Source organism: Epinephelus moara, chromosome 15 (assembly GCF_006386435.1).
Source record: "Epinephelus moara isolate mb chromosome 15, YSFRI_EMoa_1.0, whole genome shotgun sequence".
Classification (NCBI taxonomy): Eukaryota; Metazoa; Chordata; class Actinopteri; order Perciformes; family Serranidae; genus Epinephelus; species Epinephelus moara.
This window is the reverse complement of record NC_065520.1, coordinates 15512650-15529917: the sequence shown is the minus strand read 5'-3', so window position 1 is coordinate 15529917 and position 17268 is coordinate 15512650. Positions and strand designations below refer to the sequence as shown.

At 42.2% G+C, this 17268-nt stretch overlaps 1 protein-coding gene across 1 annotated transcript in view; it reads right to left on the bottom strand.

The window, feature by feature from the left end:
- The window catches only part of nlgn4xa (neuroligin 4 X-linked a), a 149742-nt gene that overhangs the window by 16418 nt on the left and 116056 nt on the right, over positions 1 to 17268 (bottom strand). The window contains exons 4-5 of the mRNA XM_050063574.1: positions 10574 to 10759; positions 3205 to 3994 (exon numbers count right to left, since the gene is read on the bottom strand). Of these exons, the coding sequence (XP_049919531.1) occupies positions 3205 to 3994; positions 10574 to 10759 (976 nt within the window). The remainder of the gene's footprint in view (positions 1 to 3204; positions 3995 to 10573; positions 10760 to 17268) is intronic.

Genomic DNA, 17268 nt, shown 5'->3' with positions numbered 1-17268 from the left:
TACAAATATCTCCATATTGTCCAGTTGACACTCAAACTTTGTATGACAAGACCAGCCACTTCACCTTTGCGCACCCGGACAACAGTAGCCTAATTAGCCTTAGTAGCCTAGTCACCATATACATTGAGGGGGACACGTTCCCCAATGCCCAAAATGCCTCCCAATATATAACTGAAACTGAAAAACAAAAAAAAAAAAAAACCTGTTCAGGTCAAGTCAAACAGCAGTGATACTATGTGATGTGCATTGTATTAAGTTGTAGGGTATGCCTGCATTTAATCAGAACACAAAATGAATTTCCACTTAGCTATAATAAAATGATTTCTGATTTAAGACTGACAATGACTCAGTGAATACCTTACTCAGTTTTATTTGATTAATGGTAAAACAGGTCTCTGTTTACATTCAAAGGTATTTATGTGGGCAAACTGATGAAAAGTAGTCTGTTGATGACCACAGTGGATTGATTCAAATTTACCCATTGAACGGGTCACCTCAGCCATCATCACAACAATTGCCCCCCCTGAGAAATTTGGCAGGAGCCGCCACTGCTAGAACATCAACAACATCAACCTAGAACATAATATGTAGAAATAATAGTGTGCTGACGAAGCACTGATACACGACAATTTGGGATGAGAAAGCGCCGTTGAAACCCGGGTATGCCAAGGCGACATAACACACAAACTTCTCAGCACTACATTCCCTGCCACTTAAGGGGTGGTGTTTTGGAAAACTTGAGAGAAAACTTAACAAAAAATACATTTACATTTTCCCTTAACAAATAAAAACTACACAATAATGTGAGCTAATTACTGTTAATCATTGAACTATCCCTGGCATCAAATGTGGGGCCACAAAAGCTGTGCACTTTCCTTGTCCTTCCTTGCCATGGCTCAGGACTATATTATAATCCCATCAATTTTTGAGTTTGTCATATGCTTTCAAATCAACATATAAGTCTTAAATATATTCCAGTTCTTTATCTGCAAATCAAGCCCCCACATGCTTGACAGAGAGAATAATAACAGCAAGACACCCATTCCCAGCCCACACAGCCACACTCCATGCTATTGTGCGTACATCCAAATGGCCAGTTTCTTTGGCACAGACATCAGGTAAAGTTTCAAAGAATCAATTTGCCATGATGCATGGCAGGAGCCATTGCAAAGACCGGGGGAGATGAGTTGAATGATGGCTACTTTCACTCACTGTTTTATTGGAAGCATACTCAAAAAATGCACAATAAAAGAGCCTTCCCAAAATGTCTCTAAGGCAGCCAATCCCCCCTGATCAGGCATCAACTGGATAGGAGCCAAACAGAGAGCAGAGGAATGAACGCTATAGCGTATGAAGCTGATCAAGACTTTATTTATTCAACTCCAAGTGAATTTTCAGTATGACTGGGCTGCAAACACCCTGATACCTAATCTCAAGGTGTGTGAAACAAAAACGTGATCCAAATATAAACAGTGAGCAAATCCTTTCATCAAATCCAGCATTGCTGCAGCACCAGGGGAGGATTTGACTTGTTTTATTAACCTCCACTTGATCCCTTTGTCTTAATCATTAATACACTAATCATAACAAAACTTTCTGCTGATACCAAACTTCAAATCTATCTTTGGTGTGTCAGATTGTTATTCTCCGTAGGCATTAAAGGTCATTCTCATTGTGCATATGATCAAAGTTAGTGAGGGAGCATGCCAGAAGCCCAGTGGGAAGATATTCAGATTCAGCCATTCAGTCAACTGTTTGCTATACTTGGGGCCTCTTTTTTTCCTATTTTATATTTTAGCAGACTGTGTAAAGTTATGGTGCATTAGCTACTAGCAGTTCCTGTTTGGACTAGAGTTTTTATTCTTTACCGTTACCTGACTGACCCTGACTTGACCTGCTGGGTTTTGGTCGGGACATAATTTCTCAACATTCTCCTGGGCTTGAATCATGTTGGGTTTGCACCAAATCTCACATTCACTGCAGTGTGGTGCTCTGAATAACCAAATGGCATGGTCCAACTGTGACCCGAATCTACAAACTACTAGCAGTTCCTGTTTGGACAGGAGCTTTGATTCTTTGGCCTTACTGGACTGGGCCTGACCCAACCTGCTGGTTTCAGCCCGGGCCCTAATTTCTCAACATTCTCCTGAGCTTGAATCGGGTTGGGTTCGCACCAACTTTTCACTTTTACTGCAGTATGGTGCTCTGAATAACCAAATGGCATGTACCAGCTGGTTCTGAATTTACAGTACTAGCAGTTCTGGTGCTCTGAATAACTGAACGGCATACTCCAACCGCTTTCCGAATTTATGAACAGCCCAAGTGAGCTAGAGTGCACTCTGGTGCTTGGGGTGACTATTTATGAACATACCCCATGTCCCAAATGTCTGTCACCACACTTAAAGTCTTTGTTTGACTTAAGCTTTTAATAAATATTTCAATATTATAATGATTTTTTTTTGCAGTGGAAATTCAAGTTTTTAATTGGCTTGGGCCCAAAACTGCTGCCGTGGTTCTGGCTTGTGTTGGGCTTGGCCAACAACTCTGCAGATTCGTGTGGCGTCAAGCTAATCTTTTAGGCCCGATCACAGCTGTAGTTTGAACTGTAAACATTCATCACCTGTCACACACACTGAGCGCTATTCTCTGTCTATTATCCATCATGTATTGACAACAATCCCTGGACAACTTTTGGTGCTAAAGAAAGGTCCAAACATGATCATTGTGAGGCACTCCTTTACATGGTTTCTAAGTAGATTATGGATATTTACCTTTTAATGGATAGGGTAAAGAGTAAGTTGTACTGATTCCAGCAGTGTGTGTTTGACTCACAAATTTGTGTTTCCGAGGATAGTGAAGGCATTATCCCTCTCTCCCTGCCTGGCTGGAACTCATTGCCTTTGTTGGTTGGATTGGTTTGGGTTAGGGTAAGAATGTCAGGGTAAGCCAATCTGAGGCAGAGTAAGGCAAAGTAGTGCGGGTCATGACTTCACTATCCCAGGAAATGTACATTTGTGTCTGACTCTGTAAGACTGATTGAAGACTCTAGACAGAACGAGTGGAATTTTAGATGCAGACAGAATGCTAGGGGTTATGTACCTCATATATAGCAGGGAAAGATTCTCATATCAGTGATGCTGTAACATTAAAAAAAAATGCAAGAAAACCCAAAGAGAGGAAAGAATAAAAGAAGGGAGCACTCACCCTGTTTTAGCAAAGTTAGTCCAGTAGGTCATGACAACAGCACTCAGCATCACGTCATTCTTTGAGAAGTTGCAGTTGAAGAGATCTGTGGGGCCGATCATGGGGATTCCAAACACATATGGCACTTCATCACCATGGGCTGAATCCGCCCAGCTGGGCTTCATGTCGCTCTGACAGTGGTGATAGAAAGCGTAGAAGTAGGTGGGTGAGCCATACTGGGCGTGGAGGTCGGCTGTGGCCACTGCTGGTGCCACCCACTGGTGGTCAGTGAACAGAGCCACCAGGGTCTTCCGCCGGGTCTCTGGGTTCTCCTTGTCTGCCCAGTCCGTGTACATGAATTTGATGGTCTCGCGTAGAGTGTCCTTGCCCTCCGGGTAGCCATACAGATGGTCCACAAAGTCCGACACAGCAAAGTCAAAATCATTGGCAGACACCCCGTCCTCACTATCCACAATGCCATCCACGAACTTAAACCCCTCGCCCTGATTGACCCCCAGCATTATGTCATAGTTGAGGAACTCCCCTTGCTCCATTAGGATCTGGGGATCATCTGGGATGACGTCGCCATCAATCACGGGCCCGAAGGCGATGTGGTACTTTGCAGGTGTGATGTACTGCTCGATCAGCTCCTTGTAGTTCTTGTTCTGCAGGCACTCCACCAAGTCGATGGTGTCTAGCATGTTGCAGCCCACCTTCTCAGCCAGGGCCCGGGTGTACTTGGCAGGCTGGTAGTTGACCGCCCAGCTGGACAGTGCTGTGCCACTCTGGATGATGGCTTTCTGGAACAGATCTGAGAATGGAGCTTGTATTAGTAAACACAGACAGACAGGAGCATGGAAATGGACAGGAATAATTTATTGGAAAGCATTTTTGAGGACATTAAAAAGGTCTTTGGGGGAATATCAGAAATGCTCCTTCTTTTCTCTCAGCCTCTAAAGGGGCGTGTGTCCGTTTGAATGACAGTTATGTCCTCACAGGGTGAGCTAAGGAAAGGAACCCATTTTCCACCAAAATAAGCACATGTACACAGGGGTTTTTTTAAACACAGGCTAACACGCTAAAATTAGCCAATAGACTACTTGCCCATTGCCAGTAGACAGGTATACCTTTTTTGTTTGTTTGTTTTTTACTAATGTGTCTCATCTGACAACACAGACTGGCTGGAAAATAGGTTAGTAAACAGCAGAAAGCAGCATGGAGGCCAGTAAAAAATGTTACGGGGGTTACTTCTTTTTCCCAATCTCAATCCGAAGTCACTAAGTACTTGGCGCTTTGTCAGTTTTTCCTAGCATCAAACACCAATTAAAAAAGCTGTCCTTTCACTTTGGTATGGCACACAGCCGGTCAGCATTAGGGGTGAAAGGCGGCCAGGCAAAAACGTAGGTTAAGGGGGCGTAAGTTCAAGTAGGGCGGGCGGACGGGGTGATATATGGACCCAACAGCCATGGACTTTCACCCAGGAGGCCGGTGTTTGCTTCCTGCATGAATGTAAAGCTAAACCCTGTTCTTTTGTCTTAAACCCAACCATGTGCTTTTGTTGCCGAACCCAAGTAAGTGTATTTTGAGAACAGACAATACATGTAACAGGCCGAAGTTGACACGGCGTCCCAGAATGTCAACAACCAATGAAACTACCTTGCACATTATATCTCGGCGTGGAATGTCCATGACCAACCGTCGATATGTAACAAGGTGTGAGTGAGAACGTGTTGGTTCAGTCTCTCCTTTAAACTCAGTGCCAGCAATTTGGAATGATGTTTGAGCGCCGCTTGGACAGAGAAGGATGTTACTTTGTGGCGGCCTGTCATTGCATCGTGCTGGCAAAGGGGCTAAATTAGCATGCTCTGGTTGTTGTATTTCCATCACTGCCAAACAGAGCTGGAGCCAGTATACCTGAGACTACTGCAGAGTCATTTAACCTGGGAGTGAATGCTGACTGTAAATGTTCCCATTCCCAAAAGCCAGATGTTAGTGGGGTATTTGTAGAGAGACAATGTACACAAACTTGCACCGCAGCTTCCAAGCCAGGTTTTGAAGAGTTGAAAAAGAAAGTCATCTAAAGACAAAAATTACATTTGCAGGCATTTGGCTATTAAATGTAATGTAATATAGCTGACTATCTACTGAGTGGTCTATCCTGCAAACTGATGCCAGCAGTGTCCTGTTTTTTGTGGTTTGCCTTATACCCAGCTAATAAAAAGTTCCATCACTGAGAGAGGCCTTGTCAAACACATAAATCCTAAGCTGCATCTCTTGTCAAACCATGAAAACATTTCAAGGCAAATAAAAGGATGATTCAAATACTGACATAACATCTTTCTGTCCCTAATGAACAAACCGGAACAGAAAATATATTTGCTGTTTATAGAGCAACAACACCTGAGGCAGTTTTCACATCCTGAGATATTGGTAGCACAGCGTCTTGGACTGCCAATCATCAAGTAGGCCACAATACACCAGGAACACTGGAGTTATGTGTATTTTATTTTGTTTCAGAGAGTGCTATTTATACTCACGCAAACACACAGTGGTGGTGACTCAACCAGGCCGACTTGAAAAGTATGTTTTGAGCACACAGCAGACATTTCCCACAAGGCCTGGTTAGCAGTGAACAAGCTTTTACTCCTGCTGCCGTTAGTCAAATGTGGAGTGTGTGTATGTTAACTTAAAACTATACATACAGAGAGACAGAGGTTTTATGATCTTGGTATGTTTGCTGATGCACAAGCTGATGGTGCTCTTGTTTTTATGGCAGCTGAACAACAACAGAGCTCCAGGAGCAAATTCAAAAAGAAGCATCACCTAAATTAGCAGTGTTGCGATAACCATGATACCACAATACAATACTGCAAAACTGTGCTATTGACAATCATAGTAGAGGAGGGAGGGACACATATCACACGACTGACTTAAATGTTTAATAAGGTGCAAAACGACTAGCGTTTCGTTTTTTGTTGCATTGAGTCAAAATCGGCCCATTGAACTGTTTGTTGCAATTTTTGGAGGGGCTGAAGCACAAGAGATTCCTTCAACACTAATTAAAGCAGCTTCACATTATGAATCAGTGTTTCTCCGACACTGTTTGGCATGTCGGAGACGGGCCGCTAGCTTAGAACTAGCTAATGTGTGCTCACTTTTTTTTCTAATACCTTAAGAGTCTGACTTTCAGGAGGTTTTTACAGTGAGCCGATTTATCTGTCGAGCCGAGGTCTGTTTTTTTCCAAAGCAAAAATGTGAATGACCCTAACTGGAGTCAGTGATCAGGGCTACTGTAGAAACATAATGGTAAATGAGTACTTGCTTCCTATGTAGATATAAACGGCTCATTATGAGGTAATGAAAACACAATTATTATTTTTCACTAGTGATGGCCAAATGAAGCTTCATGAAGCACCAGTTGTGTTTGCTGAGCCCACTAGATGGCACTCTTGGTGTAATGAAAAAGGCTCAAGGGATGGCAATGCAGTTTGGTTTCAACTAGTGATGTCCAAATGAAGCTTCATGAAGCACCAGTTGTATTTGCTGAACCCACTAGATGGTGCTCTTGGTGTAAAGAAAAAGGCTCAAGGGATGGCAATGCAGTTTGGTTTCAACCCTTTGTTGAACAGAGTGGACCCAAAAAATAAAGAAAATGGTTCATGAAGCTTCATTTGGCCATCGCCAGTTGAAACCAAACTGCATTGCCATCCCTTGAGCCTTTTTCATTACACCAAGAGCGCCATCTAGTGGGTTCAGCAAATACAACTGGTGCTTCATGAAGCTTCATTTGGACATCACTAGTTATTAGACACTTAAAAAATAAAACAACAACAAACTATTAACATAGAATGGTTTCTATGATATCCTACAAATTAGTGCCCCGTAAATGACGTTATGTCCTTAACGTACAGTTACATAATTAACATAAAGTTGCAGAGGTGAGGTTTAGGCAAGTAAAGTTACTGTGGTTAGGTTTAGGAAAAGAAACATGGTATGGATGTACTTAAAATGACTTAAAGTTCACTCAAGGTTAACAGGGATCCACACACGCGTCTCCAGTGAACACTTTAGTCAAGTGATTGCAGCCTTTTAAAATGCATGGGATATGTATGAATTTGGGTGTGTTACTTTTCATAGGAAAAAGTACAAACACTTGACAGAAAACGTTCTGATTATATCATATTCCACTTCTGCCAATGTATCCCCCTCAATCCTACACACCGGCCCTTTAAATAAGCTGCAAAATCATAACAAATAATGGCACTAATATGGCGTATCACACTGTTGAGCCACCCTTAATCACAGTCGGCGAAATTCACTTTTCGCAACAGCCCTACCAAAGTACTTGGTGAGGCACGGCATGATTGTCGGCTCCCTCAGCCATGATTGCTGCCCATCACAACATGAGGATTTTTATCTAAACGTAAAGTAAGACAGTCCTATTCCCTCAAATGCAAGATAAGAAAAATGAAACAGACCTAATAACTGCGACACAAGACAAAGGAGCAAATAGAAAGTCTCCCTTACTCTGATTGCCTATAAGGCAAATTCAATGAACCTCTTCCAGCAAGATAAAAAGGTTGATTTTGGGGAAGCTGCATTTTTCATACAGCCTGTATTTGTTACACACGGAGAGGAAAATGGCCTCGGAACTGCAGCAGCACTTTTTGGGATCCAATCCTCCAAATCCTCCTTTTTTTTCCTGACAGATTGGTCAGGAGATTTTCCTCGCTGGTTGTATAAGTTGCACGAAACTATTCATTTGTGAAAGCTACAAGCGCTGTAAGAGCCAGGGAAAAAAAGATCTTTTGGATTTTTTACTTAAAACGCCCATTAATAATACATATAAATAAAGATAGAAATACAGTATGATAATCCGGAATCCATTCTCAGTCGTCCCTTCTCCTCGAATGCTTTAAGACTGAGGCAGAATACACACTTGAATGAACACATACTTCGGTTGTTGTCTCCGTATGTGGTGATCAAATATGATGCCATAAATAATCTGATGAAGTTACAGAACAGGCTGTTTTATTAACTGATGCTGCTGAACTGATTCAGTGCATTCTTCTTGCTACTAAAGTGCTGCTCTCTTTTTGTGCTTCTGGTGTGTGTTTGCTGGTGGTTATACAGTGTTTAATGAAGCTTGGCAGAAGTTCATTCAGAAAGACTCTTTATGCTTCTCATTCATTCTCTCCCACTCTCTTCCAGCTTAATGGGCATTCACTCTTTCGGTTAAACCAACCAGATTTTGCCATGATTTCCCTGAGCCAATCATGTCACTGCTGTCAAGCTTTTCTTCTCTTGGCTGCTGTCAACTGCTATGTCAGTGCTGAATTGATGCGAGCCGCCTCAACCCCATTCTGTTCCATTGCTCATCACATTCAGCACTTGGGGTTCCTTCTGTCACCAGAACCGTCCCTCCATGTCAAATCCAGATTTTCAGGCATTTCCCTTCATCCGTTAAACCACCAGTATCTACAGTTCATTGAAGTAATCGAATGGGTCACAAAACACAGGACTTTCTCCAGGAGATTGGTGTTTGGAACCATGTGAACTCTGAGTAGACATTTTACGATATGTCCTTACCATATTTTTTCCCTAAACCTAACAACAAGAACTTACTTTAATCACATTACATTAATTACGTAACGTTAAGAATGCACCTTCATTTGTGGGGGGGTAATTCGTAGGATATCATGTGAACCATTGTATGAGGATACTGTGTGAAGTATTTGAAAAGGTAGTCTCAAGTATGGTTCGTGTGTACGGGGGTACAGTTCGCATCACTCACCAACTACTACTTGTTTTAAATAGCAGTCCACTTCTGCGTACTCAGGACCAGCTCTTCAAGTTGATTCAGACATGGATCAACCAACCGTGCCAAGGTATGGTAGACAGTGTTAACACTAATCAAACAAACTGGACTTTGGGGTCAGGTGTACTCGTATCTGGGCCGAGGTCCCTGATGTGACAGCACATTCTCACTGCAACCTCGTCAAATATCAACCTTTGGTCATGGACTTTCCACGTCGAGCTTTGACATGCAAGGTACCCTGGGCGTGTTGGTTGCAGACGTTCTGGGACGCCTTGTCAACTAACACATCATTACAGGAAATGTACAGTTTACATACAGTCTCTTTCAAAATAAATGCACTATGTTGGTACAACACCTTGAACTGATGTTTTTTGCCCTTCTACAACAAACGCAGTTGGTTACGTTTAGCAAACACACGCATATGGTTGGGTCTAGGAAAAAAAAAAATCAGGGTTTGGCTTTACAGTCTTACAGGAAGCGAACGCTGGCCTCCTACATGAAAGTTGGTGGTTGTCGGACGCATCCACCACCCCTTCTGCCTGCCCTACTTGGACTTTTGGCATCTTAACTTTCGTTGTTGTCCCACCATTTTCAACTTGATGCCGCCAGGTGCTATTAAACAATAATGGCAACTGGCTGTGTATCATGCGGATGCAAAAGGATGGCGTTTTTCGACGCCTTCAGAGTGAGACTGAGTTGGACAGGGTTGGTGAAGCTAGACTTGCCTAAGTCCAGACCTTTAAATCCGCCCACTCCACTAACTTTGAGTCGACTGATACTGGTTTGGCATTGTGATGTTAGTTAACATAAAAAAACAACCAATGAGTGCTGCAGTGGGACTCAATTAGCCAATCAGTGCCATGGGTTGGACTAAAGCTGCTGTCAAATGGTGCACCAGAACCATTGAGGAGCAATAACAACCATGGCGAGCACCGTAGATGAGACAGACGCTACTATTGAGGTTATTCTAAATCGACATCTTCTGTCAAAGGGTGTGCAGACTCTACCTATTCGGCGCACCACAGCGTACACTGGTGATGTAATGGTGTGGACCCATTCAGGCAGATACATTGGTCTCTTGTGATTGGTTAGGAAAAAACTAAACCCCCTTACTCCCACTGAAATCGGTCAGAGTGGAAGCAAAGTCAGACTGAAGAGGTAAACAGAGTGAAACAAGTAGACAGTTCTGTCTGAAATCAGGCAAAGACAAGACAGGTCAGAGATTCCATCTCTCTAGAAATCTAGAGCCACGATTATCTTTGCCAAATTTATGTCAGACAATTAGCTTTTCCATTCATCAGATTCCAGTTTCATGTCACTTTTGCTAAGGATGAAAAACTGCTTGTCTTTGCTTTTGGCTTTGATTTACTTCTCTACAGATAAACACATCATCAAATGCCTGAATATGTAAATCAGTCCAGACCTGCCTTAAAGGAAGCAAAACTAAAGCTCACTGTGAACATGTTCTTGATGTGGAGTATCAATGCATGATGCACAATTATATGATGGAAAGGCCCTCTATGTCAGCATATCTCTGTGTGACTGTTCATGCCTGTGAGCAAGCAGACGTACCTTCTGAGTAATGTGAGAGGGTGAGCAGGCTGACGCATGATGCCCCGGCGCCAGAACCAAAAATGGTCACTCTCTTCGGATCTCCTTTGAAGGCCTGGATATTTTCTTTGATCCACCTGAGAGCCTGAATTTGATCCAGCAGGCCGTAGTTGCCCTTGGCCGCCTGGTCTCCTGTGCTTAGAAACCCTGGATTGATGAAAACAAACAAGAGAAAAACAGATTTCAACTTTACTTCTGAAAGGTTTTTGACATTGATTTAATCTAGACTGAGAGTCTCCAGGCCTGAAATCTGCCTGACATGCATCCTTCACTATTTAAAGGTCCAGTGGGTGGGGTTTCGGGAGTGTATCGTCAGAGATGGAATATGATATAATAGGCATCAGTATGCCTATTGTGTGTGTATCAAAGACTGATATATTTTCGTCATCTGTGCCACAGAGCTCTATTACTGTCCGAAAACTATTGAAAACACCTCAGTGAGCCACATTGCTGCACTGGGTGACATGTTCCTTCATCACTATCAACACAATCACTGTAGTTTTATTTCAAATCAATCCCACATATCATCCTGCTGCCCTAAAATACAAGAGCAGCAAATGTGGATTAATCCACCGCTGAAAATAGTCCCCAAGAAATGCACTATTTTCCAGGAACCAGTAGACCTGGGGCTGAGAGCCACCATAAAGCTATTATTATTTAAAGCATCACCCATAACTGTCTTCCGTCTTGCATTAATAATCCATCTACATTAAAGCCCAGGACTATAAGAATCATTAGTTGCACATTAGCCATTCAGCATTGAGGTCTGCTGCCTCAAGCGCCAACATACAAACAGTCAAGTATGCAAAGGCCTTTGAATTTGATTCACCCATGGCTACAGAAACGGTCGGCCAATAGAGATCCCTTCCAGTCAAGTGCCAGACCAACCGTCCTGGCAGCGAGCTCAACATCCGAAACTTGTTGACAAATTAGCAAATGCGCCTAAACCCATTAAGTGGCTTTCTAAATGCTGCCACTGGGGGAACTGGTGGCTCCTCCTTGCCAGGCCTATGAGCACGGCGGCCAAGCCTGGCAGCGACAGCCTGTCCCTGCGAGCTGACCAAGACCGAGGCAGTGTAAATGACAAATGGGATGAGGGCTGCTGGGTAAGAAAGGAGGAAAAAGAGGAGAGGTAGCCTGTGGCTCTTTGATAGAGAGCAGATCCGGTTTGTCATGGTGAGGTGGAGGGGATGATAGAGAGGAAAGGAGGGCAGGGGTGGGGGAGGATTACAAGGCCTCTGGCAGCCTCATACACCCTGTAGGATGACCACAGGCCCTGCCGCTGCTCTCCACTCACCCCTCCCCACCTCCTCGCTCGCTCCTACTCATTTTTCTTCTGTTACCCTTTTTCCTCACCCATCTCATCCTTCACCTCAAAGGAGCCGAGAAGAGGAGCATGCCTACCAGGCGCTCCGCAGGATGTGTGATGATTAGTCAAAGCTTCATTTCAAAGTGCTCTGCCCCGAAAATAGACCGCACAGCCTACCGCCTAGAGATAAATTAGGGACAATGTCTGAAAAACACAGACCGATCAGAAACTTAAGAGACCCTAAAAAAAGACCTTTAAATGTAGCCGATGAAAGTTGAAGTTGTCATGCCTCAATGTCATAAGCTGTAATGAGGGTTGCACCTGTCACGTATGATACAGGATCATCCAATACTGAACATTAACATGTACTATTACTTTACAGAGTCAATATGGACGCAATTTGTCCCGTATTTCTGTGCCTCATACATAACACCGTCATAAGGTATGTTTTCACATGCTTTGAATGACATAAGAAACATAACCTCTGTGAAAACATGGACGCCTCACACCCATGGTCCCTCCGACAGCACAGAACATCTATACAATCAAGGTGGACACCCAAGATTAGTGTCACCAATTCAGTATCTGACCAAATATGTCCGCTTCTGTTCTGAGATATGATGTTGAGTAATGGCCAGAAAAGTCTTGTATGCAGAACATCATGATGCCACAGTGAAGTTGACTTTTGACCTTTTGGATATGAAATGTAATCACCTCATTATTTTAGCCTTTTAGACATTTGTGTGAAGTTTTGTCATAAAGAGAATATGAATTCTTGAGTTATGGCCAAAAACAAGTGTGAGGTCACACTGACCTTGACCTTTGACTTCTAACCATAAAATTCTAATCACTTTATTTTTCAGTACAAGGGGACGTTTGTCTCAAATTTCAGTTCCCTGAACGTGTTCTTGAGATATTGTGTTCACAAGAATGAGACAGACAAGGTCACAGTGACCTTGACCTTTGACTTATGACCACCAAGAACTAATCGGTACATCATTGAGTCAGAGTGCACATTGGACAGTGCCAAATTTGAACAAATTTCTTTAGACTGTTTTTGAGATATTGCGTTCACAAGAACGCTATGGATGCAAGGTCAGAGTGATCTTGACCTTTGACCCTTGACCACCAAACTCTAATCAGTTCCTCCTCGAGTTGAAGACATTGTTGACAGTTGATTTTACCTTTTGGATATGAAATATCCAATTGAGGTTGTGAGTTTGGGTGGCGGAATTTAATGTCATGACAACATCTAATGCCAACGTGAATTGATGTTGAATACTGATGACAAATGAGGTTGGTATTTTATTGGTTTTAAGTTGTGTTGTAAAGTAACCAAAATCCAACCTCTTTGTAACGTATCATCCCAACATCATCTTGACATGGAAAAATGACATTTAGTCATAAGATACAAGGAACAAAACCAAGCATCTGCAAAATTCAATACTGTTAACATCCACACAATGTGACATTCTAACCTACTTACCCGATTTCCGTTACAATTTTAACGTCTGTTAAGTGTTATATTCGTTGATGGAAACTATAATAAAATTTTTTTGTCAATGACCTTTTTTCCATGATGAAAACAAGATGATGATGAGCTAAAAATAGATCTTGATAAGAAAACCTAAGAAGAAACATATGTTTCATTTTCGTTAAGGGGAAAAAAATATATAAAAAAACATAATGAGTAATGGATGGCTAAAATGTCATGAATTTTTGTTGCCGAAAATGTTTTGAATTTTTGTCGACTAACAGTGCATTAAAACTATGAAGGATAAAAGTGGCTAAAATAAGCATTTTTGTCTCAAGACTAAATCTATAATAGCTGTCAAAATTAACACTGGTCTGACGTAAGACTCCAGCATCTTTACTCCATCATTTTGACGTGTGGTGCCAGCATGGACTCACATGCATTATCCTTGTTTCCAGTCTGACAGTGTGCCATAAATTGACATTGAAACATCCTTAAATCCGTTCCCATATCGATATTTATGCCCGCTCCACCACAGTAAAACTGTCAAAGAGAAATATGAAGACAAAGTGCAATTTCACAGACTGTTTCGCATCAGAGACGCACTCAAACTAAACAGCTCTCATCACATGCAAGCATTACACACACAGAGACTGGAAATGGCAGAAAATGCCCTAAAAATGAGAAGTAAATTAAAAAACGCTGACCTTCTGATGGGTTCAGGTCATGGCACCAGGAGACGTTTTTAAGGCTTTGTCTGTTACATTGACATACGAAATTTAACATCAATAGGTGCTCAGGCCGGCAAACAGAATTACAAAGTTGCTGGCAATATCGTCTGATAGTGATTGCTGAATCACACTTTTCAGCTCATCTGCTACAAGAAAGTGGAGAGGTTTTAGTTTAGCCGATTTAACCTGGCCAGATCCCAATCCGATCAAGCATCCAGTGGACATGCCGATACCTTACCTCGCAACCCACGGGAATCAAAGGATCTGTCGACCATGCCATGGTGCCAGACACCAAGGGACACCCCCAGAGGTCCTGTCTCCATGCCTCAACAGGTCAGAGGCTCCACTGTAGATCAGACTTGGCTCCTTGACCTGTTGAGGCCTGGACAAAGGACCTCTGGGATACTGGTTTGTCCCACAGATGCTTGATCAGATTGGGATCTGGGGAATTTGAATGCTAGGGCAATGCCTTGAGCTCTTTGGCATGTTCCTTGGGCCATTCCTGAGCAGTTTTTGCGGAGTGCCATCGAGGGTACAGTTGAAAACACTTCAGTTGGAGCTGAATTGAATCAGCCTCTGATATCAGACTGGTATGCCTCAAAAAAGAGCCACACGAACTGATAAAAGTTCTTGTTCACATTCTGAGAAAGACACAAAGTGAGAGAGAAGTGATTGCGAGCACAGCATGGCTCATGTTGGCACTCTGATGGCCATTCATTCCACTGACAAGTTCATGGTTTCAAAAGACTGACAGTATTTCAAATGCAAGATGGTTAAAAAATGGAATATTGCTTAAAGTAAGGCTGGCTGGACATTTTATCCCCGCTGTCTATCAGGGAATTAGACCTGAAGGAAAGCTGTCAATACTGACATGGAAAAACACTCTAATGTTACACATTACAAATACTCTGCAGGGTTAATTATATGACGAAAAAGCTGTCTAGGCTTTCAACTGGATTGCTAACAAGAAATTCAAACAAATGGTGTCAACTTGACAGGCGCTGACAAGCGTTTGGTTAATGCAGTGTTATAATGATACTTGGATTTTATTTGTGAAATTAAGACATTTTGGGCACAGACTGAAAGGGTAACTCACTTCATTTCAAGAGTCCCATGATTCCCCAATGATTTCACAGAAAGTTAGAGAGTCAGTGCAGTGTTATAATTGGTTACAATTACAATTACACCACTACATAAGTGGTTCTGTATTAAATACCCAAACAAATGAATATGAGTCTGTGGTAGTTAGCCATTTTGATTTGACACACCACTATCATATTTGCCTTTTTAGAAAGAAATTAATTCTAAACCACAAGACTGTTGTGGTTTTTTCCACCAGGTTGCAATTTCATCAAATTTGGCACAAACATTCACTTGGACTCAAGGATGAACAGATTAGATTTTCGTTGTCACAAGTCCTGGTCACTGTGACCTTGCGAGTGTCTCATTCTTGTGAATGTGGTATCTCAAAACAGCTTTGAGGGAATTTCCCCAAACTTTCCCCCAGCGTTTTGTCAAATTTGGGACAAATGTCCACTTGGACTCAAACATGATGTGATTAGATGTTGTTGGTCAAAGTTCAGGGTTGTTGTGACCTCACGTCCATTTCAGTCTTGTGAACATGGTATCTCAAGAAGGCCTTGAGGGAAGTTCCCCAAACTTTTTCCAAACATTTTCTCAAATTTGGCAGAAATATCCACTTGGACTCAACAATGAACTGATTAGAATATGATGTTCGAGGGCAAAGGTCACTGTGACCTCACAAAACATGTTTGTGGTCATAACTCAAGCATTCATGAACTAATTATGATACCATTTCACACAAATGACTCATAGGTTAAAACTTTTAAACTTCATGGTGACCTTTCTGGCCATTATTCAACACCATATCTCAGGCAAAGAAGGTGGATGATGGTGACTCTAATCTTGGGTGTCTATCTTGAATCTGTGCTGCTTGTACAGATCCTCTGTGCTGCCAGGTTGAAGATGTGTGTGACGCATCCACATTTTAGAATATGTAGCTTCTGGTTGGCGGAGGCATACAACCACAAGGTGGATGTAATAGCTGCTACATGCTTGGCCAGTAAGTTTTTTGGGGTTTTTTTGTATCCAAGGAGTTTTTTTTCTGTGCTGTCAGTGACACTGTGATCTCTTACTGAGCACAGAGGAAGCCCTTCATCAGCAGCAGCACTCCCACTGCTGGGGGAGGAACATTAATCCCTCCCTTCCCCTATTTGTATTAATTCTACCTTGACAGGGGCTAGGAGCGTAATGTAGGTCAGTCATGACAAAGCACAGAGGGATGCAACCACAAGGTTTGAACAGCGCTGAAGCAGAAGTGGCCGCACTAATTGATTCTTAGCTGTTTTAAGCAACTTAATAATTATTTAACTTTTTTACGTTTTGGTACTCACATCTCTCGGTTCAGCGTCTTGGTTTAAAACACAAGACACTTTGCGATGACTTGAAGTACATGAAACCAGGGCCTCATTTATTAATGCGCAAAGAAATATTCTTACTTTGCACACGCAAAATTACCATTGGATTTATGGCGAGTGCACACCGGCAAATGTAGTTCTTGCCACTGTGTGCGTGTTAGTTAATCAGAATCATTCTAAATTGACAGGTGCGTGCTCGCTATCTGCAACCACCACACTGCAACACCCCATTTTCTCTAAGATAAAGAAATCCGTTTGCCCAGAGATGTATCATGGACAAAGCATTAAGTGTTTTCTAAGCACATATCAATGACTGTCTTGGTAGTCAGAAACAGCTGATAAGCCGTTAGTCACTCTCCTCAAACATTATATGAGTCTCTGAAGATGTTATGATATCCTTGTTACCGTAAAATTCAGTGTATAAGTCGCACTTTTTTTCCCTTTTTTTTTCATCTAAAAAGTTGGGTGCGGGTTATACACCGGTGCAACCTATAGACCAAGGTAAATGCTGACATAGGTAATTTGACCCACAAGATGGCGCTACGTAGCTAAAGATTTGTGACGGACATCATAGCCAGCCAGTGAACAAGCCGCCATATTGTCACAGAGACATGCATGAAAAAAAAAAAAAGAAAAAAGAAGTTTAATGTTAATTTAAACTCATTTTTATGGCTCAGATGTTGTTATAATTTTATTCCTGAAGA